The sequence below is a fragment of the Mesoplodon bidens genome (genome assembly GCF_964165515.1).
Source record: "Mesoplodon bidens genome assembly, chromosome: 1".
In the NCBI taxonomy this organism is placed as follows: Eukaryota; Metazoa; Chordata; class Mammalia; order Artiodactyla; family Ziphiidae; genus Mesoplodon; species Mesoplodon bidens.
The window spans coordinates 194,933,617-194,961,225 of NC_138176.1; the positions used below are offsets into that span (position 1 = coordinate 194,933,617).

At 41.0% G+C, this 27,609-nt stretch overlaps 1 protein-coding gene across 6 annotated transcripts in view; it reads left to right on the forward strand.

Annotated features, from left to right (window-relative positions):
- The window catches only part of AFF1 (ALF transcription elongation factor 1), a 213,702-nt gene that overhangs the window by 137,369 nt on the left and 48,724 nt on the right, over positions 1-27,609 (forward strand). For 5 of the 6 annotated variants that reach the window (XM_081238196.1, XM_081238197.1, XM_081238199.1 and 2 more), the window contains 3 exons: positions 18,607-18,651; positions 23,784-23,870; positions 24,804-24,840. In XM_081238196.1, coding sequence (XP_081094322.1) covers positions 18,607-18,651; positions 23,784-23,870; positions 24,804-24,840 — 169 coding nt within the window. The remainder of the gene's footprint in view (positions 1-18,606; positions 18,652-23,783; positions 23,871-24,803; positions 24,841-27,609) is intronic. The other variant, XM_081238198.1, reaches the window with a different exon arrangement.

Sequence of the window (27,609 nt, forward strand, 5' to 3'; positions counted from 1 at the left end):
TTTGGCTTAAATAGCATTGATTAGTACATGAACTTCCAAAAGAGTATATGGGCACCAATCTTTATGTATCTTAATGCGAGTTAGAAAACATATATACACCAGCATATCAAACCCAGGATTTCATAAATATTGTTACTTAGGATCAGGCCAAGTAAAAAAGTGAGTTGATAGTGACTTGATTTAAAAAAACCGTACAGGTAGTATTGCAATATGGTTTCACTGTCAGGATAGTGTGGAATTGACTGAAGTTTGGGTAAAACTGTTTTAGACTAGACTTTGAGTCATGGAGGAGAGAATTAGGAAGTTCACTTAGAGATGGAGCAATGTCACAGAAGAAGAATAAGCTGATGCCTCAACGTGACTTAAAACATTTCTTTGCCTTTGCCAATGAAGGGGCTTTTCATGCTTGAAAAACTTTCCTCAGTTCAGAACTGAGTTTTGTTCATTATTTACTTGCCCCCTTCCTCCACCCCCGCTATTTAACTGGTGCTTAATAAATATTTCTACTACTACCGACAGCTGTTACTGCTACTCCTGCTGCTAATGCCATACTGTAGACATTTTTGAGTGAGGAGTATCTACTTTAGAAGGCTTTTATGATAATACTGTGTGGCGTGTATTGCTGACTATGCCAGCAGGTTGTCCTGCAAGTTCTTAGATATGTAGGATTTGAAGGAGAATGGGCTCAACTCTGTTTGAACATTTTCAGGAGTAAAAACAGTACAGGGGCCGTAGATTTTCTTCAGACTATCAGAATAGGGTAGAACCATCACTGCATGGTAATGAAGATATAGCTGATTTTTATAAGAGCATTACAGCCTGTGTTTTACTTCCCTTGCTTTCAGACCTAATAATTATTTATTGACTGGCACTGTGGGATAGATCGTGGCATTCATCCTTAAGAGCAGGTCTCATGCCAGAAGCCTCAGAATGGAGACATTCTCAATAATGCTCTAGTAGTTGGTTAAATAAACCCCAGGGTTTGGCTTTCTAATGGCCCATCATTGCCCCATAAAGGGACAGTCATGTAGAAGGGCAGTGCTAAATGGCCAGTTCTTGCTTTCTCCTCTTGGGCCTGGAACTCATCTCACGGGAGGCTTTTTTGCCCTTTCTCCTTGTTCCATAGGTGGCTCGACAGGGCAGTCTCAAGCAAGCCCTCAAGGCTTATCAGCACTTGCCTGTTGGACAGCACCACAGCCCCTACCCTGGCTCCCACCATCCCCTAGTCCCCGGGCCCAGGGTCTAGTCTCTACGAATCATGTTTTCCCCACATTAATTCAGAATTTATTAAATACATATTGCAGACACAGGTGTCCAATAGGTGATGGCTTCTTTTGCTGTTTAAAGGTAAATCAAAAAAAACAAAAAAGATAAATCAGAGAGAGGTGCAAGCAAGGCTTGTACTATATAGTTACCAAAAGATATAACATTTGTTGTCATTCATTCCTTTAGCATTCTCTTCCCCTTTCCAGTGGAAGTTTTCCTAGACGTTCATTAAATAAAAGTTGTGTTTGTGTGATGGGTTGGAGAAGTGGGGAAGTTTAGTAGCATGAAAGAAAGGAAAAAAAGACTGAGGCGTTTGTGTTATGGTAAGATTAATATTTGAATAAAAATGATGTCTGTATTTTACTGAGAATGTACTGTATATCAGGCACTGTGCTTAAGCTGTTTTCATGCAGTGAGCTTCATAGTTGGTCCCTGGCAGAGCCAGGTCTGGAAGCTGGTGTGTCCAACTCAGAACCTTGCTCATAAGTACTACCCTGCAAGGCCAGAACCACTGAGGATGACTTGGAGGAATATCTGAGGTTTATGAGAATTCCCCAATTTGCAAAGACTGCACAGAGTTCTCCAGTAAGCTGCAATAAAAAGCTTGACTTCACAGGAATTATTGTATGTAACTGGACAAGTAGCTAGTGATGAGCTGTGGTGAGAAGCGTGTTTCAGGGTGTTGAGTTCATGATTGCAGCTAAAGCAGGATTATGAATCCAAGCATGTTATGGAATTTTAGGGCTATTGTTAAATCTAGTCAAGGGCCTTTTGGATGTATTTTTCGTGGCCATTGCTATCACCCAGGCTTTTCTGCTTCTGTCAGCTCCGGGTAGAGACTTGAGAGCAATAGGTCAGCTTGCCCTTTGTAGCTGGAACTCGGTTCCTAGAAAAGGTTTTTGAAAACATGTGTTTCTAATATGTCAAGACTGGTTTGGCCAAAAAGAAAATTGTAGCCTGACTTGTTTAAAGGAACGAAAATATCTACATGCCCAAGTTTGAATGCACAGAACATGGTTCAATTCTTAGTTGACTTTTATGCCTTTTAATATTTTGACTTTTGTTTCCTGTCAGTGTGCTAGATATAAAGTAAAATAACATGCAGAACATATATACTACCTATAAAAGTTTTATTTTTATTAGATTTTTTCCCTATGTATAAAATTACAGTATTATGAACTACTTTTAGTGTTAATGAGTAACCTCAGTAAATTACCAAGATGGCTATGTTGAGGGATGCATAAAAAACTTAGGAAACGTAAGATCATTTGTTTTGAAATTCATGATGTTGGAATTACTTAAATGAATTTTTTGTTCTCTAGACTTCTTAGGTTCCTTTGCCATTGATCCATGTCTGTGTGTGTGTCTGTCTTTCTATTTTTGTTTATGAGGTTGGGCTATAATGTGAGCATGAAAGTTACCCTACCTACTCTGTGAATAAATTGCCTTTGTATCTTATTTTACTAACAAATATTTACACATAATACTTGGTGATAGAAAATGTGACATAGAAAATTTTAAACTAAATGGGATTTTTAGTTCAGACACATCCTCACATGTAATTGTACAGACCCCATTACTTATTAGGTGGGGTTTCATAGCATCTCCTCCTGGCTTCAGTATTTGGAATCCTGTAGATGGTTATATCGACCTTTAAAGCTAAGTGAAGATTAAGCCATTTGGGGGGGTTTCCACATCCCTGGTTTTTCGGGGAGGTGGGAAGAGTGGAGGATTGCCCATTTCATAAAGCCGTGTGTGTGTGTTTAAGCTATGAGCAGGGTGCTTTGCACAAGTCAAAACTGCCAAAGGGACAGATGTTGCCAATTTCAAATGTACAGGGGGAAGGCAAGTATTGCTAAGCAACGGTGTACTTGAGAGAGCGTTTTTAGGAGCGGAGCCAGGGGAGTTGTGTCTGGGAGCACTCGCTGCTGCTTACGGTTCAGTACAGGGGAAGAGATTAAAAGTTCTTTCCTGTCAGGGCCGCCATTGCAGCTGCCAGCACAAAATACAGTGACCTAGTGGCACTGATTAGGGCTGGCAAGGGGATGTATGGAAACAGGAAAGCCTTTTTGCCATGTAGGAAGGGAGTAAGACATGTTCACGGAGGTAAGTGCCCCAGTGCACAGCTGCCCCACAGTAAGTACCAGTGAGTGCAAGCCTGAGGTTCAGGTGGGGAAGACCTAGGCCTCAGAGGAAAACCTCTCTTTCTCCCCCTCTTTCTCTCCCCCCCTTCTGCTTCCTCCCTTCCCCACTTCCCTTCTTTCCTCTCTCCCTCCTTCCCTCCTTGTTTTCTCTTTTGCCTCCTCTGTTAGGGGCTAACATCAAAGAAGGGAAGGATCTGAATAAACTCTAGTTGAGTGCTGCTGTGTGCAGTGACCTTACAAACAAGGTAAATAAGCTTTCTAGCCACAGGCATTCAGCCCTCCCATGTCCCCTTCCTTCGTGTACACTTGATAGGTAACACACAGGTGGTGTGGTGTGGCTTTTTTTTTTTTTTTTTTCCTTTTGGCTGCCCCTAGAGACTTGGAATATCTCTTGAGATTTGCACTGGTTGTTGGTTTGGATTATGGATTTTCCTTTCTCTCCCTCTCTCTTTCTCATGAAATAGTGGAGTAAGAGCAGAGAAAGTATAATATAGTTTTTTCTATCTATCGCAAATCACAGCACATTTTTGGCAGTGCATTTTAAAGAAATTAAAAACATTTCAAAATAAGCAATTCCTTACCAGTCAGATATTTTGTCCCTCTTTAAAACTGTCTTCTTGAACTTCTGGATCACTTGGCAAACATTGATGGCTTCTTTTGTCTTCCCAAAGTAAAGGTACAGATCGAAGATATTGGCAGCATAAAAACTTAAAGATGTTTGTATACAGGTGTGCATTCCCCCCTCCCCTTCTCTCTCTCTCTCCCTCTCTCCACCACCCCCCGCCCCCCGCCATCCCTTTTGGCTTTTATTGCTTTGTTTTTGTTTTTTGGCAGACAAATAGAATTTAGGTCAACTATAAAAGATTGTGGAGCACCTACCCAAGTTTTAGCACATGTCGTATTGATTTCTACTAGTCTAGGAATATTTAAAAGTGTTCTTACTTCAGTGCAAGCAGGTGTAGTAGATAAATTTTAATGTTTAATGTTCTTGTAGCGTTATGGGTCTCATTAATTTATTCAGCATAGTTTGTGGTCACATAGTCCGTTTCTATCTGGGGTGTAAATTTATGTGATTAAAGGCTAATTAGAGAACATGACAGTGTTTCCATTTTTTTTTCCCCCTCAAAAAATAGAATTTGTTTAAGGTTAAGCAGTAGTGTATCTTCCACCGGCAAGAGAGCTCCGAAATTGGACAGAAGTAATGAGAAAGCAGGGAGAACCCTCAGGTTGTTATAGCGTAAACTCTTCATTGATGGATTTAAATTTAGTTTATGCCTTTTGGCTTTTCAAAGTAGGAACTATGTCATAAAACGAGTTGGAGATCTGTTACACTCAGACTTAGGAAGCAAGAGAGTTTTCCAGTGATTTATGTTCCTCACAGGTTTTTGTTTTTGTTTTGTTGTTGTTGTTGTCGTTTTGTTTTTTTCTGTATGTGGGCCTCTCACTGTTGCGGCCTCTCCCGTTGTGGAGCACAGGCTCCGGACGCGCAGGCTCAGCGGCCATGGCTCATGGGCCCAGCCGCTCCGCGGCATGTGGGATCCTCCCGGACCGGGGCACGAACCCGCATCCCCTGCATCGACAGGCGGACTCCTAACCACTGCGCCACCAGGGAAGCCCAGGTTTTTGTTTTTGGTTTTAAAGACCATGCTCTAGTTAGAAGAAACTGTTTTGTTTGTCCTACAAAATGCTTTTGAGAGAATCTTACTAAGGAGATGATTTTCTGACATTGAGATGCTTCTTAAAAGTTTTACCTAAAAGAGAGAGAAAAACAGATTCAGACTAAGACTTACCCGCTCAGAGGCCAATCTAAAACTTTTCAGGTTCATTTAATGCTACTTGGTAGACAGCATTATCGTGACGATATTAATAAACTACTTATTTTAACAGAGGATTTGGCTGGCTGTATACCAATTAAAGAACTTGTTCAAAGGATTTTTGTGATTGGCCCGTGCCCCTCCCCTTTCCCCAAACTGGCAATGTGATTATGATAATGTCAGAGAAGAAGTACAGTAGGTTCCAGGAGCCTTTTCCCTGGCGGGGCGTGGGCCAGGTGTGTGGAATAGTCAGGAGGGCCACAGTTGGATTGATGGACAACTGAGATATAATTTACCTCTGCTGGATTGACCCCCCTGTCCCTTAAAGGCAATTTTCAAGAGGAGTTGCTTTTGTTGTTCCTATCAGAATGATGGCCTATTTTTCGTATTCTCTCTTCTCTGGCACCTAGATTCTGCATTCTAGAAAGTGTAGAAGGAAAAGGAGAACATAGGAACGACAGTAAATGCAAGAATATTGGGAGTTGGGACAAATGTGGTTGAGTTATACTGTGCCTTAAAACACTCAGAAAGTTGGAGTCTTGGCTTAAGGGCTCCGGATTAAAGTCAAAAGAGTACTTTTAAAACTTCATTGCATGTGTGTGTGTGAGGGGATGAGAGAAAGTAAGAAGGACTTCCAGAGAAGTATATTGAGATGGAGAAAGATGGGCGGAGAGTCACTGCTACATGTTTTCAAAATGAGTATAAACGTATTGTTTCCTCCTGTAACTTTTAGAATTGTGGTCTGTGTAAGATGTGATAGAATTGTGGTAGATGTACTACGGAATGCTTAATACTTTTAAATTCAGCAGGTATTAGAGCACATTTATTTTACAAGCAAAGGGAATTTTCTCCTTGGCACAGATTACATACCTATTTAAAATAAATTCAAGAATAATTCTTTTATGTATATTTATCTGGCCTGTCCCTTGTATTTATTTTTTAAAAATACTGGCACTTGTTGAGTGACTGTTTATTTAAAACTTTGTTATTAAACATATTTTCTTTCACTTTTGCCAGTTCAGTAAATCACTTTATGAGTTGAGCTTTCCTAGAAGTCTCATGCAATTTGTTTATACTTTCAGACCAAAGTTACATACAAAGATAATGCAGGAAAAAGAAAAGATTATTAAATCTACTTGAGGTTCGGTGGCATTAGTAAGGTTTCTTTTTCTTTGTAAAGAATCTGGTTTTTAATAAATTATAGAAAAGCTAAATAGTCTCTTAAATTTAGGTGCTCATTGATATGATTAGATAAGTGACTTATAACCACCATAATGTTCTATTAAATAATTATACTTTCTCGAATGATCTTTGGCCCTTTTTCTAGATCCTGGCAAGTAATCTGTTTGTTACCCAATATTAAAGACCAAAAAAAAAGGTATTTACTTATTCAGAATTAAGATATAAAGGGCAAGGCCATCTTTATTTGCCTTCTCTCCTCTGTGCTTATTATAGTATCAGTAATCCCCAGGGCAGTTTGAAGCTCACATTGTTTCCTCAGAGTATATATTGCCTCTTGCCTACTGCTTCAGTAATTTTCTTCCCTTTTTTCCCCTCTGGGTTCTGTTTTTTGTTTTTAAAAATCATGATGCCAGGAGACAGACAACCAACACCTAGCCCAGAGGAACTGTTGAGATTACCACTGGAATAAGTCCAGGATAAAAATCTTTATGTCCTTTCAGACAAAGCGTGGATTAAATGGCTTATCTTATTCATATGACTTCAGTTTCTTTCAACCTCATCCAGAAACCGATGGAAAGTTTTTTTTTTCCCCTGGTGCCTCTGTAGTCTTCACTTATGCCTAGCTATTAAAAAAAAAAATGTCCAGGCACACTATGAAACACAGAATTAGACATGGTTCCCGAACATTGTTTTCCACTTAAATTTGATAGACACATACACTCAAAAAGGAGCAGTAATACAGGTTTATGCATCTATAAATCCTGTCATGGTTGACAAAGTAATTTAGTAGTGTTGTTTTAGACTCAGAACCATCCCTTAATATGATTTGTGAGAGAGTACTTGTGTGTGCATGTTGTGTGTGTTTGTGTGCGTCTGTGTGTGTGAGGTGGGGAGAGAACAGAGTAGGATGGGAATGGAGTAAGCATGGTCACACTTCAGTTTAACGCCCTCCCTGCAGTGGTATATTTTAATTGAAAGACTGCTTGTGCTTTGCAAATCAATGTACCCACTCAAAAATCAAAATTTAATTCCTCTTTAAAAAAAAACCTTAAAAGTTGTTTTAGTGAGCAGAATTGGTTACGGAAGGGGAGTTAGGTCATGTAGTTTGGACCATTTGAAAGAACTTGTCAGTTTATTATCACTGGAATGGAACCACTGTCTAGACTTGTTCTTTGTGATGTCTTTTTCTTTTTTTAAAGCAGTGCTTTTTAGCCAGTCTTACTAAATCATTCATGGTTGCTATGCCCACAATGGGCTTCGTGGGGTCTCATGTGATCTGTCAAAGGCACAGTGTTTTCAGGTCTTAAAACACTGGGGATTTCTGATTCCTTCTTACACTGTGAATGGTAATAGTTCACAGTCAAATGTTAGAAAGTTGGTGAATAACTGAGATTAGATATATTTACTCTCAAACAGTGGTAAGTTTTCTGCATTTGTTTTTCATCCAGGTACTTTGTTTTTAAGTCTGTTTAAACCTATCTCAGGTACACCCCACCCTTGTCACTTTTACACCAAGAAGCTATTTGACATATTGTCATAAAGAATATTTACTGAAAACATTTCTGCATATAATGCAGCAACATAAATAGTATTTTTTTTTTTTTTTTTTTTTTTTACTGTTTCAGTCCCCACCCCCCCGTAAATTTATTTATTTATTTTTTGTTTGTGTTGGGTCTTCGTTGCTGCACACGGGCTTTCTCTAGTTGCGGCGAGCGGGGGCTACTCTTCGTTGCAGTGCACGGTCTTCTCACTGGGGTGGCTTGTTGCGGAGCATGAGCTCTAGGCGTGTAGACTTCAGTAGTTGTGGCTCGTGGCTCTAGAGCACAGGCTCAGTAGTTGTGGCACACGGGCTCAGTTGCTCCATAGCATGTGGGATCTTCCTGGACCAGGACTCAAACCCGTGTCCCCTGCATTGGCAGGCGGACTCTTAACCATTGTGCCACCAGGGAAGTCGCTAAATAGTATTTTTTAAAATAAAAACTATTTCATGTGACTCTGTAGAAGCCCTACAAATATATTAAAATTTATATACTCATGTGATCTCAGGAAGTATAGTAATAAAATAAATGAAACCAGCACTTTTATTACTCCCCTAATATTCATTTGTATATTTATATAAAGTAAGTGTTATAATTATATATGTGGGGAACAGCTACTCATGGTTTTTATTTTTATTTATTTAAACCAGATCTCAAGAACTAGATCCTAGGTTTCGTGAGTAAAAGATGCCCTCTTTTAATAGAGATCAAAACAGAATTTCCAGAATATTTTAAGTAGTTCAGTTAATACAAATTATGAGCTTTTGTACATTTTATATACTTTAGAAAAGTAAATTCTTTATGACACTAAAGCAAATTGCTTCACTGGTAAAAATCAGAGTAACTGGAAAGCAACAATAAACTCTCTAGTTACTCACATTAATCTTTAAAGTACATATAGTTCAAAATACTTCTTCCTGTAAGGGTTTAAGTTTCAGTAGTGATATTTAGGGTCTTTTTTTTTTTTCTTTTCATTTTTTAGCCTGTCTTTGCTCTAGCTGGTGAAAGGCAGGGAGATAACATAGTTCGCTTATAGAGGAGTTTACCTAAAGGTGAACTTTGTAAGCATTTGTGTGTGTTAACTCTCATTTAATACGTGAGTTGGGGTGCTAGCACATCTTCCAAGCTTCCCGCATTCTCTTTCTGCATTTTTCCTGGGGTATTTCTTGGTCTCCAGTCTCAAGGAGATACACCCTTCCTTTACCCCACCCAAGTATGCCCCATGTACCCTTCCCCCAACAGTCATGATCGGATGTTACTGTCACATCAGAAACTGCTCTCTGAGAAACATCCTCAAATTGCTCTTAGGCAACTACTCCTTGGGTGAAAAACATCTCATTGAGTTGATGGTGGTGATAGAATTTCATTATTTTTTTTTTTTTTCAGTTGAGGATTTCTGTATCTTAAAAAAACAAAACAGCCTTGTTCTGTGAAGTTGCCTAGAGTTTTGGAAATTTGAGCAAACACACATTGCTTCCAATATACAGGAAAAAATGGAGAATTCACTCTAAAATATTCCATAATTACTTTCTGGCTAGCTCACGTTTGTGAATTCTGTCGGAGATGCCATGAGGTGGCAAGATCAGGTTCATTCATTTGACAAATATTATTTGCGTGTCTGTGTTAGTCCAGAATTATGTTAAGGCCCTGGGAGATACTGGGATGAATAAAGCCAGTCCCTTCCTGTAGGAAACCGTTCCGGGGGAGACAGATTAGAGCACCATGGGTTACCATCTGGAGTTGAAGGTGGGTGCGGAGTCATGGTGAAGGAAGACTTCCAGGAAAGGACAGCCAGTGTTTGTGACACCCATGTTTCCAGACTGCTGCCCCTTTTCTAGTTCCTCCAACATGAGTAGAATTGCTTGGTCTTTCCACAGTAAATTTTTGTTGGATGATAGCTGTAGGTGACCTGTAGATTCCTCATCATTTAAAATAATCTTCTCCTTCATCAATCTCTTTCCTCTTCTCCTTGAAACATTTACTTGGAGAACTATAGAGATCTCTGCAGTTAGCATAACAGTAATTGTGGTAGCCTCCATGCCTGGCACACCAGTTTGGCATTAAAAAGAGGCTTCCAGGGCTTCCCTGGTGGCGCAGTGGTTGAGAGTCCACCTGCCGATGCAGGGGACACGGGTTCGTGCCCCGGTCCGGGAAGATCCCACATGCCGCGGAGTGGCTGGGCCCGTGAGCCATGGCCGCTGAGCCTGCGCATCCAGAGCCTGTGCTCCGCAACGGGAGAGGCCACAGCGGTGAGAGGCCCATGTACCGCAGGAAAAAAAAAAAAAAAAAAAGAGGCTTCCAGGGAACGCGTAATTCCTTGCTACGTATTGAAGCTTATCACCTTAAAAAAAAAAAAAAATACTACCCCAAACCCTGCCGTTATTTGAAAATACTTGAGTAGAGATTCAGGGTGTTTAATTTTTTGAAGGGAGAGTTTGATGTTAAAATTGGTTTGCATTATAATACTATTCATCTTCAGGAAAACTGTTAAGAGTATCTTAGTCTCTGTTTTCTGACCCATTATCCTTCCTTCCATATTAACAATCTATAGCTTTCCTTTTTTTTTTTTTTTTCTTTTTGTACTATAAGTGTGTCCGTAAATCTGCCCAGGGATTTAAAAAATTCTTACCTAAAATACTGGGTGTGGAAGTAGACGTTTAGATAGTTGCCCAAAGGGCATGACACTTCTGAAGAAGTAATACTGTTAGAACCTTGTGCCTTTTTCAGCCCGGGTAGGCATACCCAAGCAGTACGAGCGAGTTCTTGGAATAGGCCTAGCTATTTAGGTAATTTACTTTGTATTCACAGAATAAAACTGATTTTATGCCAGAACCTTGCTCAGGCAGGCCTTTTGGTTTCCTCCTCTAATCTCTCTCTGGGAAGTGCTGATTATTGCATCTTCATGATAAGTGCTTAAGTTTATTTGTGAGGCATTAGCTTTAACGTGCATTGTCTTATTTCTTCCTCACCACAATCCTATGAGGCTTTGTCTATTTCAAATGTATCTGCCCAGTATTTAAGCATGACTAATTAAAAAAAAATAGAAAGAGCCCGCCACTACCCCCACCCCAAATACATCTCTTTCAAGGGCTTTGTAGCATTCTAGTTTGGGAAACAAGAGTGAACTAGCCAGCAAATACTGGGCCAGACAGACACCAAGTCCTAGGTTTTCCCAGGAGCACCTCACAGGAAGACTGACTGTAAATCTAGGAACGATTCAGCGTGCTGAGTGTTACATGAGGCAGGCCCAGAGCTCCGAGGAGGAAGCTGTGGACAGATTCATATAGATGTGTGTTTGGGAGAAGGAAAGTTACATAGAAGAATGCTAATAGAGAGTAAACACAAATGTGGCAGAGACTTTTGAGTAAAAATTTTTATCCTTAATTTTTAAAATCTCAATCTAATTTTTGTATTTTTCTTTATAAATACATAATATACTTCATAATGCAGAATTTTAAAAGATATACAGTGAAAATCTTCCCATTACTCTAGCCCTCCAGCCACTTAGTTTTCGTTTCTAGGAGTAATTAATGTTATAGATTTCTTATGTTATTCCCAAAGGTGTTTTATGCATAATAAGTAACTCAACATATATATTCTCCTCTGACGTCACCTTTTCATTTCAAATCCTGGCATGTATTGCACCTGGTTTTTTCCTCCCCCTTAACAGTATAGCTTGGAGATTACCCAAATCAGTGCACGAAGAGCGCCCTCATTCTTTGTCATGGCTGCGTAGTATTTCTGCCTAAGGGGCATGTAACACAGTTTTCTTAGCCAATTACCTCTAGATGGGAGTTTAGATTTTTTTCAGTACCTTACTATTTGGAGACTAGTGAATAGCTTTGTGTGTATATCTTTTTGTACATGTAGGAGCTGGTGCTAGAGGTAAAATTGCTGGGTCAGAGCATGAGAAAATAGAATTTGGTGGCTCCTGCCAAATTGCTATCTTCAGCGATTGTGCTGTTTTACCCTCCCACCAACCACAGTATTTGAGCGCCTATTTCCCCACATCTATCTCATAGACACAGAACTGTCCGTCTTTCTTTTTTTGTTTTGCCAATCTGATATGTGAAAAATAGTTTCTAAGAGTAGTGTTAATGTTTTGAAGGAGAAAACAATGCAAAACAATTTCCTTTTTGTCCCTCGTATGTTTATTTCTGTGTAGTTTGTTAATTAAGATGTTGGCTTATAATTCAAAGAAGCTACAGTATTTAGAAAGTCTCTCATGCTCTAAAAATTGGGAATTTGTTTTCATATTCTGAGTTTGGAGGCTGAAAACTGTACCAGCAAATGTTGGTTGGTTGCCTCTGTGTGTCAGGCAGTGTGTGATTGGTGATTTAGCAAGGCAGAACTGGCCCCTGCAGTCATGGAACTGGTAATCTAGGAGAAGCAGAGATGGTGGGACATGAGGTGGTTTGACAGCCATGGGAGCACATGCACAGTTTTGGGAGTGAGAGAATCAAGGAATATTTTCCAGAAGATGGTCTTTAATCTGCCACTCAGAGTCTGAGTAGGAGTTTTCCCGACACAGGTGGGAGAGGGAAATGGGTTCCAGGCAGGGGCAAGAAGAGTGTGCTTTATCTAGTTAGTTTGGGATAGGTGAGTAGCAAGTAGATACTATAGACTGAACCATAGTCCAAAAGTTGACATATGTTTGAAGAAAAATAGCACGAGAATTTGTTTAATCTTTTAAAACATAAAATGAGAGAGAACCTATTGGGGTTTTCTTTAAAAGCTGTCACACCAGTGAAGACTGCTTTGATAATGTTGGCCCCATGTATTTATTTCACATATCAGTGCCTCCTGATAGGTTTGTGTTTTTTTTTTTTTTTTTTTTTTTTGGCGGTACACGGGCCTCTCACTGCCGTGGCCTCTCCCGTTGCAGAGCACAGGCTCCTGACGCGCAGGCTCAGCGGCCATGGCTCATGGGCCCAGCCACTCCGCGGCATGTGGGATCTTCCTGGACCGGGGCACGAACCCGTGTCCCCTGCATCGGCAGGCGGACTCTCAACCACTGCGCCACCAGGGAAGCCCCTCCTGATAGTTTTTATAAGTTTATTTATTGATTAATTGATTTATGGCTGCTTTGGGTCTTCACTGCTGCGCGCGGGCTTTCTCTAGTTGTGGCGAGCGGGGGCTACTCTTCATTGTGGTGCGTGGGCCTCTCACTGCAGTGGCTTCTCGTTGAGCACAGGCTCTAGGTGTGTGGGCTTCAGTAGTTGTGGCATGTGGGCTCAGTAGTTGTGGTGCATGGGCATAGTTGCTCCTTGGCAGTGGGAATGTTCCCGGACCAGGGCTCAAACCGTGTCCCCTGAATTGGCAGGCAGATTCTTAGCAACTGCGCCACAAGGGAAGTCCCTCCTGTTAGTTTTTAAAGGTTCACACTTGACCTTCATACCAACCCTGTGAAGCGGTTAGGATTGATCATATTATCCCTTTATTGCCATGAGGAGATAGTCCCAGGGAAGCTGAATCTTAGCCAGCATTGCCAGAACCAATCCCCGGCAGAGCCAGAACTAGAATCCAAGATCTTTTGACTTCCTTCGTCAGCACTCTGCCTTTGTGCTCCCTGCAGTTCTGGTTAGTGATAACTAAGCCTTTTTGAGAACAGCATTGTTAAAAAAGTGCTGGTCTGTTGAAACTTGAGAGGCTTAAAACACAGTATTGCCAGAGCCTCCTGGTCTTAACGGTGAGGTCTATTTCTTCCGTCCGGCTCTTTTTAGCTTATTAAAACAAACTGTGTCATGCTTAGAAGACATTTACTGACATATTTTATTTTGGTATCAGTGCATTTCCTTAGGATCACACAATGTCATTCCAAGAGGAGTGAGAAATCAGACCGAGGCCAGCATCGCTGCCTTTTCTGGTCTGAAGTACCCGCAGTAGTAAGAGGCAGTTAAGTCTGAATACTAACTTCTTTACATAAACACAGGGAAAACAGTACTCTTTGAAAATGGTTTTGGTCATGCATACGACAACTGGGATCATATCTCCTCCTTAAATACTAATCTATTTGTCTCTTGCCTGAAGTTGAGGTTTTTGGAAAAGTAGTGTAGCAACATTCGGAAGTCAGGCTCAGTCACTTGAGAGCGTTGTGTGACCTTGGACATGTAACTTAATTTCTTTAGAATTCAGTCTTCATTTTAAAAACTGGGGGTTATACCACAAAGATTGATGTGAGAATGAAATGGAGCATTACGCAGGATACCCTCAAATTTTTATTTCATTTTTCAGTGTCTGTAATAAGGGATGTATCTACAGTTGATGCGTACATTTAGTGCCATAGCTTTTCCCCTGCCAAGTTAATGATGGTGCATTTTACGATAGATAGTATCAAACGGAGATGTGTGAGAATTTAATGCAGTATCAAGTACAATATGTATTCAATAAGTAGCTACTATTTTTTTTTTATTATTGAATAAGATTATGGTTCCTGTGTTAAGGCCATACCCCATGGGGAAGTGAGGGCTCCGCTGGGAGGTCCGTGTATATACAGGACACCGTATGTGTGAGGTAGCCGACACGTGTGTGTGGTCTCTTCTAGGAACCTAGATGTTGAAGGTGGTAGACAACAGTGTGATTTGTGGTTGTTCGTGTCTAAAGTCAGTGCCTCTGACCCTGAAGGTGCGCTAGACAGGGAAGAATCTGCAAACTAGAGCTTCTGCATTCATGCAGTTAGCACAGATTGTTGTTGTTGCTGCTTTTTAATCATCCCTTGTTCTTTGAAGAAGTCTTACCTAAAGATCTTCAGCCTTAACTTGGCTGAGCTTCAGAGAAGCTGATTATTTACTCCTTGCCACAGTGTTGAAGGGAGAGCCTGGCTTCTCTGAGTAGGGGAGGCATTACTCAGCTGGGGACCCTGTGGGGAAAGTGGATTTTAAGGAAGGGGATTAAGCCATAATGGTTTGTTGAACTGCCCCTCCATTTTTGGAAAGTCTCCTTCCAGTGGCAGACTTGGAGGTGCCAAGTTGTACTTTTTAAAACGAGGCAGCCGGTCCTTATGGATCTTCCTCTGCAAACAGCTGAGATACCTACTGTACTCTAGTTTGAGACTCTAATTTGGGTCAGGGAAGAGTGGGGATATGAATCTTGGGTAGATGGAACATAAAATGGGCTCATACTATACAGATGATCTGGTAAACCTCCCCCCCGCCTTTTTTTTTTTTTGGTACGCGGGCCTCTCAGTGTTGTGGCCTCTCCCGTTGCGGTGCACAGGCTCCGGACATGCAGGCTCAGTGGCCATGGCTCACGGGCCCAGCCGCTTTGCGGCACGTGGGATCTTCCCGGACCGGGGAACGAGCCCGCGTCCCCTGCATCGGCAGGCAGACTCTCAACCACTGCGCCACCAGGGAAGCCCTCCCCCCGCCCCTTTTAAACAAAGCTGTAAGGCATACCTTGGTACACACAGAAGTATTTAGAGGTAAAAGGGCATTAACTCTAACTCTCTAACTTACTCTTGAATGGCTCAGTGTAGATGTGTGGGTGGAGGGCAGGGAGAGAAAAACAGAAAGCAAACTGTGGTAGAATGCCAGCATTTGGGGAATCTGAGTGAAGGGTTTGTAGGAATTTCTTTTACTGTTTTTATTATTTTTCTCTAAGTATGAAGTTCTTTCCAAAGAAAAAGTTGAAAATACCTTGAGCATCTTTCCATGCAAGTACACGTATTTACATTATTTTATGATCATTTCCAGTTATTTGCCATTATAAACAGTGCTGCATGGAGATCTTTACATATGATATATCCTCATGTATTTGGAATGGAATTCTGGCACCCCTTTGAAATACCCCCACTTTCATAATGGACCTGATAAGAAAATTCACAGTACATTAATCAATTAATGCTTGAGCCTTAGACTTTAGTTAGAATTTTAAACGGGTTAAATGGTGACTGTTGAGCAATATTTATCTTACCCTGATACCAATAAACAATAATCTGTGGAAAAAATGTCTTCAGTCCTGGTTCATCTCATGTAATAAAATTTTAGGGGAAAAAAATGAATCTTTTAGTGACATGAAACGTCTTGGCTAAGGGTTGACGGCTTGAGTAGTAATGAAGATCAAAACGTCTTTGAATGTCCTGAAATTGTAGCTTCCTGACCCCATTCTTTTGGAAGCAGTGGGCAAATCTTTTTTGCCCTCATTCCAACTGTGCCTCACTGTTTCGTTGATTGCCGTATTTTTTTTTTTTTTGGCTGCGTTGGGTCTTCGTTGCTGCGCGCGGGCTTTCTCTAGTTGCAGTGAGCGGGGGCTACTCTTCGTTGCGGTGCCCGGGCTTCTCATTGTGGTAGCCTCTCCCATTGCGGAGCGCAGGCTCTAGGCCCGCAGGCTTCAGTAGTTGTGGCACGCAGCCTCAGTAGTTGTGGCTCACAGGCTCAGTTGCTCCGCAGCATGTGGGATCCTCCTGGACCAAGGATCGAACCTATGTCCCCTGCATTGGCAGGCAGACTCTCAACGACTGCGCCACCAGGGAAGTCCCTCAAAAAATTTTTAATTGAAGCATAGCTGATTTACAATGTTGTGTTAATTCTGCTATACAGCAAAGTGATTCAGTTGTACATACATATACATTCTTTTTTTAAATATTCTTTTCCCTTATGGTTTATCATAGGATATTGAATATAGGTCTCTGTGCTATACAGTAGGACCCTGTTGTTTATCCATTCTGTATATAAAAGCTTATTATTATTTTTTTTTGCGGTACGTGGGCCTCTCACTGTTGTGGCCTCTCCCTTTACGGAGCACAGGCTCCGGACGCGCAGGCTCAGCGGCCATGGCTCACGGGCCCAGCCACTCCGCGGCATGTGGGATCCTCCCAGACTGCGGCACGAACCCGTGTCCCCTGCATCGGCAGGCGGACTCTCAACCACTGTGCCACCAGGGAAGCCCCGGTTCTGTATATAAAAGCTTATTACATCTTCCACCCCCAGCATCCCACTCCATCCCTCCCCTAACTCCGTCCCCCATGACTGCCAGATATTTTAATTGGATTCTCATTCTCATTCCAGCAGCAGATAGGACGAGGGGACTATTTAACCAGTCAGGAGTCATATGCTCTGTTCTCTTGATTAACTTTCAACTCCTAATTGTTGTTGTTCCTAATGACGCGTTTGAAAGATTAAAACCGTAGGATATAATTACATTTTACCCGCAGGTCAAAACAGCATTCATTGTTTCTGACATTTGTGCTATAATATTTGGTCCAGTTTTTAGGCATTCTTTAATAGTCTTGAAAAACAAAGATTGGGTAAGCAGGTCCTGTTGTTGACATGCATAATGCATAAAGGCAGGTCCGGTAGGGCCAGCAGAGAAAGGGGATACCCTTGATTCTTTGGTTATACCTCCTAACTTCCAGACCCTACCTCAAAAATAGCAAACTGCAAACATTTCAATAAAATCATCTCCATGAAATTTACATGTTTTAAAACCAGACCTAGGCAGGTCACATTGCATCTGAATTTTGTCGTGTCCATTAGATTCAATTCCAGGAGAGTGTGAATGCTGTATGCTCTTTTCCTTTTTCCTTAAAGAAACTGGAATGAGGGAAATGGTGGATTAATAAACCCTAGATCAGGAATTAACAACCAATGCTGTATTAAATTACACTCAAATTAGAGATGAGAGCCCTGAAAAGAACCCTTTTCCGTCTACACTCTGGCTGTGAGGCAAGCATTGGACCAACTGACTGGGAAGAACAGTGCTTTCTTCACAGCAGGGGCAGTAATGGGAGGGGTGTGTGTTGTACAGGAGTTGCCCAGGGCACTTGGCTCATGAATTGACTCACAACGAAACCTGATATTCTATTAAAAACTGTGAAGTCAGGGGATTTGTTCCATATCTCTAGTTAAGGAAAAGTGATTTTTTTAAAAAAAAGATTTTACTTTTCCATTTTCTTTGTACTTAAAAATGTAAAGACTCTAAAGTGACATTTCCTAGAAACTGTGGTTGTGATACTAGCAACAGCAGCTGTCATTTGTTTAGCTGGGGATAAACAAGGTGATCTTTCCTTTAAGACCCTAGGTAATCTCCTCTCTCCCTAGGGTCTGTCTCTGAAGAACTAGTGTGTGTGTGTGTGTGTGTGTGTGTGTGTGTGTGTGTGTGTGTGTGTGTAAGATGGAAATGCTGACTTCAAGTAGGGCTAGAATTTAAAATGAATTTTGGCAGGTAAAATTTCTAATATTTCAGAATATGACCATAATATTACCGTAAAATCTATCCTTGATTGGATGCTGGCCTCCTTCCTGTGGGCTCAGTAAGATGTGCAGAATGATTGCCATCTTCATGTTCACGTAACTTGGCTCACTGGACAGATGTTGCTATAAAGCAGCAAACTAACACCACCTCCACTTTTGTTATATCTGTTATTCCCCTAGATTTACTAATGTACTAATTTTCTTTAATATACATATTTTCCACCAGAAGCTTTTGACCTAAGGGTCATAATTCGTCTGTCATTGTCTCCAGCAGAAACCTTTCCTGCACGATTAGGTCAGGTTAATCTCTCTGGTTTTATTTCATCCAGAATGTGAAGTTTCTCCTATTTAGCTCATAAGAGGTGGGCCCTGAGGTGATTCTACTTACAAGAGTGTTGCTGTATTTATTAATACCAACACTGTAGTTGTTTTTTGTTTGTGTGCTAATCTTTTTCTTGCTTTTCCCGTTCAGCAGACCTACTCCAGTGAAGTCCATTGTGTTGAAGAGATTCTGAAGGTGAGCTTATTGTTATTATTTCTTGCTTGAAGAAATACTTAAGTAGGCAGACATATATTCATCTTCTTTGACTTCAGTGAACAGTTGCCGTTCTGAATTCCTTTAAACAGTTTCTCCCCTCATACCTCCCAAAGCAAAATAAACCAGAATAATAACAAAGGGAGTCTTAGGACATTATTGAACTATCTGACAGATTTTAATTGAAGTCTACAAACTGCGAGGCATTTGGACCAGAGTCTTACGACATCTCCCTTAAGCTTTTCTGGTTGTCTGTAGAGACCCTGGAGAATTGCTCACCTCCCAGAGAGTAGATGCCCTGTGTTGCTGCAGCAGGGGGCACCAGGGGTTAAGTAGTGCTTGGTTTTCACTTCTTGGTGTTTTATAGGTGACACTTTATATGTTTGGCCTTATCGTCAGTGAGACCATGAATTTTGAAAGGGATAAAAAGAAAAATAGTAGAAAGTAAATGGACATCTTTACACCTACCTTGAAAGGGTTACTTTTTGCTCTTGTTGATTGAGACCATGCCAGGAACATTTGTGCTGCTTCTACAAATACATCATTGAATCCATTATCCATTTGTTCAGTTTTCCTTGCACGAGGATGACAGATTCCTTTTAGAATTCAGTTCCAGGAAAATAAATAAATTCTCCTGATGAACCGGCTTGCTTTCTTTTTATCAGAGAAGAATTATGTAAACTGTTATGTGTCCCATTTTGGCTTTAACTTCCAGGAAATCTAGAGCTAAATTTAATGCTCAAATACAGTAATTGTAATGACTGAGAGTTTTGTTTATTTCTCATTCCTCCTCTGTGGCTCTTAATTTTCTCCCATGTCACTTTTAATGATACTCTTACTTTATCTTTTGCTATAAGGTTTCTGATTTTTTTGGAAGTAGGAGAGATATGACACATGTACCTATTAATTTTTATCTCCACTGCACACTTTTTTTCTCAAAATATGCTTGCCCAATTTTTTCCTTTTAAGTTTTCATTGCAAAGTATTAAGTGAGGTGGTGCTGAAACCAGTAATTAAGTATATTGGTTACCTTCTCATTTGTGCAATTTTTGACAAAGGTGGTGTTTAGCCAGATGTTTGGAAAACAGTTCCATTATTTTTGTTTTACTATCTTGGGTATCCTACTTTTGTAGTTAAGAGTTTTCTAAGAAAGAAATACCTCTAAGGAAACATACTTTGTATTGCTGAAAATGAGAAATTTTTGCCAACCAGCAAGTAAGATTAATAATAAGATATCTTGATCAAGCTTTTGTTTTATCCTCTCCCTCTGGTATTTCTCAAATTCTTTGGTAAGATGAGTCATAAAAGTAACAAACGACTTAGTTATGAAATAACAGCCTTAGCATTTTCTCTGAAGTTGTATGTGATTTGTTCCATGGTTATTTCAAAAGTAAATGCAACAATGTAGATTAGTTGTCTCCTGCATGTGTCAAATGCTTCTGCTAACGTTTTGATGTGTGTTAATGTACGACTTGTTGAGTCCTTTATGTAAGGTGATAGTATTAGAACATCAGGCAAGCATTTTTAATTTAATAAACCCATCCATCCTCCCTCCCCTCTCAGCCAACATCACTTTAATGAGTTCTTGCTTACCTGGAAATGCTTGAAAGTAGATGGTTAATGCGAGCCACAGGTGAGTGTTTTCATTTGGAAGTCTTAAAGAGAGAGAGTAAATCGCAGGATGTCCTGGACTGAAGAGGGGCATGGGTCTCTGCTTTGTGGAGACTTAGAATCTGTCCCCTTCTCTTCTCCTCTTTTGGGGCCTCAGTTAAGTCACGTGTACTCCCTGGACTTCAGTTTCCTCACGGGTAAAATGAAGGCCCTGGGCTGGTAGATAGTAGATGACTCTAGGGTCAGATCCAGCTCTCACTCTCTGATGTCGATCCAGATACTTCCCTCTGCCTCGTGGTTCCTGTTCTTATCTCCTACCAGTAATTTATGAAGATTGCCAGGAATCCTAACACAGATCTTTCTGATGGGCAATAGAAGCAGTAAATAGTTCCCTAAAGGAGAAAATCAATTATAGACGACAGTGTTTGGTTCTCTGGTGGAAATGTTAAGAGTCGCAGTGTTTTACTGAAGGGGCACTGGTGGCCTGTGACTTGTGCAGACTGGAAGGGTAAGAAGGTAGCAGGCAGACACTACCGGCAACCAGGATATTGGTCATGCACAAGGGTCCAGATGGGGATGGTGCCCTCAGTGGGTGTATGGAAACGGCTCAAGTTTTCTACAGCCTGGACAGCCTTTTGGGGCAGTTAATGCAGTGCTTGTAGACGTTATCTCAGTGCAACATTCCAGTGACACTGGTACAATGAGTGGTAGCATTGTACCAGTGTCACTGGAATGTTCATTTATTCAGCAAATATCCGTGAAGATGCATATACTTTTCTAGGCACTGGGGTGCCTTGTGAATAAGAGTCCTTGCTCTTGTGGAGACCATAGTGGGGAAGATAAATATATAATAAAATGTCAGTTGTTGATAAGCGCTATGAGTCATATAGCAGGCAAGTGATTGGAGGAAAGGGCAGAAGCCTCGAGGTGGGAACAGGTTGGTGTATTAGAAAAACAGCGATAACCAGACAGAGTGTCTAGAGCAAATTGAGTAGGGTGGAGAGTGGGGAGGAGAAAGCAGCTGTGGCACCTGGAAGGCCAGGAGTGAAGCAGGTGCTAAGTGATTTACCCCCATTCATGTGATAAGTCATTGTTAAAGCAGGGAGTGAATTCAGGGCCCTGCAATTCTGGGCACCCTCCTCTCCTTATGGCCCCAATTCTCATAAGGCCTAACTTCCCCTAGTAAGCTGAGCATTTAGGGAAGTATATAAATTCTTTCACACTATCAGCAAACCACTTAAGGCCTGAAAGAGTTTATGCACTTTCCAACTGCCTAATTTAATAGCCGGGGCAGCCTTAGGCATTGAGAGTACAATAGATAATTCCTGGGAATCATTGGTGACTAAAAGTCATAGACACCACTGGGATTCTATAGAGAAATTCTTGGAAGACAGAAGGATGATACTTTCAGACACCTTTGCAATTGCTACAAGTTTTTACATCGTAACGTTCTCATGGTCCCATACCTTAGAGTATAGTCAAATAAATAAAACAACAGGAAACTCTTTGGTGCAGTATTAAAATTCTTTAAAAACTAGGCTTTTAATTTATTAAGTGCTTTCTCTGACCATGTATTCCAGCACTTTATGCTCTGAAAAATAAGTGGTCTTCGTCTACCTCTTCCTGAGAACTAAGGCTCAGAGAGCTCAAACTCCTCAGGCAGACCTGACCAGCAGGGTCAGAGTTAAGATCCAATCTGGGTCCCTGGCTCCAGAGGTGCTACTCTTTCCCTTATACTTTAGTATAGAATTCCTCTTTTGTACTGAACAAAAGATGGTTAGTCAAGTGAGCAAGGGCGTGATATCACCTTTAACAAAAATTACTCGAGCCAACATCGGTTACTTTGCTTGTCACTGTGCCAGGTCATTTCTGTCTGTTCTGAGGTTCTAGCAACCCGGAGGGCAGCTGTGGGGAAGGGCAGGGAAGATGTGCGCAGAGGTGGGGAATGGGGATGCTTGCCCAGCTCCACCTCCAGTTGTTGCAAGGATCAGATGGCATTTCTGTGGTGATGGAGAGGTTGGTCAGCACTTGGAAAAAAGCACAGTGTGTAATGTAAAACAGATAGCTAGTGGGAAGCAGCTGCAGGGAGATCAGCTCTGTGCTTTGTGACTACCTCGAGGGGTGGGATAGGGAGGGTGGGAGGGAGGGAGACGCAAGAGGGAAGAGATATGGGGATATATGTGTATGTATAACTGATACACTTTGTTATAAAGCAGAAACTAAACACCATTGTAAAGCAATTATACTCCAATAAAGATGTTTAAAAAAAAACCAGAACACAGTGTGTTGTACAGGTGAGGTAATATAGCATTATCTGGGGTCTCCAGTGTGCTGGTGGAGGGTTGCTTGTAAATCTTAAGCCAGTTTGCCTGGCAGGTCTGACACACGTGGGGATGGACTTCTTTCAGACTCCAACGCAGAGGGGCCATTCCCTGTGCTCTCAGCCATTGGCTTCCTGGGGGACCTGATACTGTCATTTTTTTTTTTTTTTTTTTTTTTTGCGGTACGCGGGCCTCTCACTGTTGTGGCCTCTCCCGTTGCGGAGCACGGGCTCCGGACGCGCAGGCCCAGTGGCCATGGCTCACGGGCCCAGCCGCTCCGCAGCATGTGGGATCCTCCCGGACCAGGGCACGAACCCGTGTCCCCTGCATTGGCAGGCGGACTCTCAAGCACTGCGCCACCAGGGAAGCCCTGATCCTGTCATTTTAGACCTTGTTTTTCTCAGCTGTAAAAAGAAGGGGCTGGCGTTAATCTCCAGTGCCATTTTAGCTCTTCAACAAAGTGTGTGTGCATGTGCATATTTGTGATTAGACACCTTTAATGTGACATTTTGTTTTCCAGCAAGTGAATGTGCTTAGAACTCATGTCAAGATAAATATATTAATTTGGAAGATATAGAAATCTTGCTTCCATGTAAACAGTGAATAGAAATGAAACTTCTGTTAATGAAAAGGGACGGTCACTTTTTAAGGCCCTCTCTGCAAAAGTTCTTATGTACTAATAATGTGTATCAGGGAAGGGTCAAATCCATTAAAACTCTCCCAAGTGGAACAAGTGACCTGAATTACTTGTTTGCTTAAGTCAAACAGGAAAGTTCTTCTTCCTTTGAACTTAAATAATTCCAGGAAATGCAATAAAGAAGCTGAGAGAGAAAGAAAGCATTGAGACAGGACTGAGTTTTCATAGTTACACAAGCTCTGGTAATACCTACTACCGTTTTTATGCTTCATGCTGTTCAGAGTGTTAAGACCATTCCTGTTCTATGCTCTTGTTTTTCTTCTTCAAACTGATGTCTTTTCAGTTCTGTTTGTTGGAGAGCTTCAGCTTTTGAACATAGCCTGCCAAGTAGGAGCTTTTTCAAAAAGTAAATGAAATAACTTTTAAGATTTCACTTTTCATTTACCATCACTCCACTCTACATTCAGTTTAAAAAGTTAACTTAAATAGCAATAAATGTTCTATTTATAATTTACTTTTTCTTCCCGTTCCAAATCTCTTTCCAGGAAATGACCCATTCATGGCCTCCTCCTTTGACAGCAATACACACGCCTAGTACAGCTGAGCCCTCCAAATTTCCTTTTCCCGCGAAGGTAATTCCTTACAAGTCTAGCAGGCACTGCATCCACACCAGTGACAAGTGTGAAGTACCGCTGTGTGCCAGATTAATCAAGTAGTATGTGTTGAACTCTTTGGAGATTAGGTTAATATTGCAATTAATTTAGCTACTAAAGTGCTTCCTAATGCTTTCAAATACTTCACTCTCCAATTATGTCAGTAAGAACATCTTACATTTGTATAGGGTTTTGTAGCTTATGAAAGTAGTCAGGACTTTACAATAAATTCTTTCATTTTTGAGGTTCTTTACCTTAGAAGAGGGACACGGAGATGCAGGAGAGTTAAGTGAGGTAGGGTGTCTGCTTCCTAGTTCAGGACTTAGATACGTTACAGATACACATTTACACTTGTTATACCTCCTACATTTTCTTAAAGTTTAATGCAATCAGCTGCATTCGTGATGGTTTTAATAGCAAGGTGAACTGCCTACTTGCACATTTCTGTTAAAGTATTTGTGAACAGTATATTAGCAACACTGTCCCCTCGCCTTTTCTACTTTTGGATAATATTCAGAATATAGAAATATCACCTTCAGATATGCGTTCAGTCCAGCCTGTTACACATGCACATTGTCAATATATTATCGCTCTTCCTTTCCACGATGTCATTGAGGTTTTATCTATCCAAACCAGGATTTACCATGTTAGGTACTTTACATATTTTCTAATGATAGTTTTATTCTCAAAAAATATAATTTATTATTATTGATTTTAAGGTGAAACATTATACTTTGTGTTGAAAATCCTTGACACCAAAGGAAGAATAAACTTTAGGAAACAACAGAAGCAGTACAACCTATTTTATTAAAAATTAGATTTATCAGTATTTATCAGATTTAACAGTGACGCAACCTTGGATTTATAAACCTTAATATTTTATTAACTAGAGATTTTTATTTTTCTTTCTAGGATTCTCAGCATATCAGTTCTGCAACCCTAAACCAAAGTAAGTAAATATGTGGAACTGATTATTGCATTGGAGAACAAAGCATGGTTTTTACTGTTTTAATGTAGAAAACATTAATGAAAAATGCTCCAGCAGAGATGAAGGCTTCCTGTGGTTACAGAATAGGAAGGAAGGGCAAACGTAAAGCTGTTCTTTAGGTGGAGTTTCAGATTATTGCAAAGAGTTAACAAAGATGTCTTAATAAAGTACCTAACAAATAAAATATAATTTGGTATTACCTCACATATGATAAATATCTTGAGAGTGACTCTAAATGCATTTTTACCCAGAAATTGTATATAAGAATAGATGGGGATATTTTGTGTGTTTCTTGTATTTATTTTAAACAAAACCAAGAAGTTTTTATAAGGAAGAGAGCACATAGCTTCTCTAGACCTTCTGTATGTACTTGTCATGTAATTCTTTTTTTGGTTCCTTTTAATGGATTGTAAATACTTGAGAATTCAGTGGGAAACAGAAGAAAGCTAACTGGATCCAGCCTTTCTCTTTATCAGTAACCTCTCGGTTCATTAAATTCTTGGTGTCCCAACTACATGCAAGGCCTTTCAGGCCTTACAAAAATGACTGGTGTATTTGCAGTCATTTAGTTCATCAACATATGGTGAGTGCCCAAGTTATGAAGTGTTAGTCTTCAAAGGATAGGGAGACCAAAGTAGGGTGCGTGGTGTGCATATATGTGTTGGGAGAAGGTTGCTCATAGATATTCCATAGAGGTGACTCTTCTTGAAATATCTCCACCTTATTCTTTTTCCTCACATGTGTTTTTCTCTTGATTATCCTGTTGTTTAAATTGCAAGGATATGAGGAGAGTAAAAAAGATGAGAAAAACAAGAAATAAAATAATCTTCCTCTAGAACAGGGATAGGTACTATAGCCTGAGAGTCAAATCTGTTGTACAGCTAGTTTTTGTAAAGAAGGTTTTATTAGGACACAGCCATGCTCATTCATTTGTTATTATGCCGCAAGGTATGGCATGCAAAGTCTAAAGTATTTACTATCGGACCTTTACAGAAAATGTTTGCTGCCCCCTGCTCTAGAAGTACTGAATAAGACTTTGCAAATAACTCCTAACTAAATTTCCCCCAGAGACTTCCCTGGCGGTCCAGTGGTTAAGACTCAGTGCTTCCACTGCAGGGAGCATGGGTTCGATCCCTGGTCAGGGAATGAAGATCCCATATGTTGTGTGGTGTGGCCAAAAATAAATAATAATAATAATAAAAGTAAATAAATTACCCCCAAATGCAGAGAGATAAACCTGATCATCTTGCACAGTGTTGGGGAGACTGGGAAATCTTTTTTTCTCAACATCTTGGCAGCCTATCCAAAGATAGATAACGGGTGAAGTGGCATAAGTGTGCAGGTGGGTCACCAGCTCAGCTGTGGGCAGGATTGCTGTGCGTTCCTTTACCTCTTTCTCCTCACCCCACCCCCAAATTTGCTAGAGCTGCCAGTCATGCAGATTATATGCCTTCCACTGAATTACTTACAGCTTGCATGATTGCTACCTCCCGGTTTAGAAAGACCCTGTAATCCTTTAAACTGTCTGATTTCTCCTTTTAGCAAAATATAGTTGAACATGAGCTGGTAAGCACTGTCTTCGCCAGGGGTGGTGGCCCTCCAGGTCTGTGGAATAGTGTAGGCCGATTCCTCGTTGCCCTGATGAGAAGTTTTCAGACACTGGCAGGTCTCCTGTAGGTCTTGGCTCAGCAAATGCTTACCTTGGGGTCTTTTATGCTGCTGCTGGAAACCCTTTTTGCCTCTGTGAGAATGTGGCCTTTGGGGGGCCTAGTTGGATCCTGGAGGGGTCTGGTTGTATGTTGGATGAAGAAGGAATGGAGTGTGTGCAGATACAGCTTTCAGAAAAGTGGAGTGTGACATATATTTCTCAAAGTATGCCCAGCAAGATAATTCAAATTTCTTGAAAAATTGTGGTTTTGGAGTCTGTAGAGAATGAAGTATAGGGATTTTACTTGTATGTCCCAGTATTTATGTTCCCATGTGCAAAAAACACGGCTGCCTAAGGATTACCAGAGCCTCGTTGAGCTTAGGACCGGGTCAAGAGGACTGTGTAGGAGTACGTGTGAGTGTACTTTCGCCCCTCTCATTTGTAGTGCCAGCCCCAGCTTGCCAGCCAGAAGGGCAAAAGCAATTTAAAAATATCATATAAGAGCTGCTGCCACCATGAGGATAAAGCGTTTAATTGCAAATATGCAAGGGCCTCCACATGACATTTGTGGTCGCTCTCCTCACCCCTGTCTGAAAGGCACCCGTATTTCCATTCCCCTTCTGCTTCAGGGCCATATTACCTCAGGCCTAGACAAACACAGCCTCCCAGCTGGTCTGCAGCCTCCACACTTAACATTTCCCATTCCTTTCTAGGTTACATCAGGTAGCACCAGCAGGTTAATCTTTCTGAGGAATAGCTGCATCGTGCCTTGGAGATGTCTCATTCCCTGACAACTGAAGTTTTAACATCCTCTTGTGGCACTCAGAGCCCTCTAAAATCTGACTTCCCTGGCCCCCCCATGCTGCCCACCGCACACTCTGTACCCCAGCCTTCCCCTGTCATAATCTGTACCATTTCAGCGCCTCCCACGTTCGGCCTTCGCTCACTGTCTCTTCTGCCTGAAGGCCTCCCCCACCCTCATCTCCCTCTTGCCAGCAGTCATTCTGTCAGAATCTCACCCATCCTTTGTGACACAATTAATTTTTTTTCTTTTCTAATTTGCCTTCTTTTGTCATGACCAA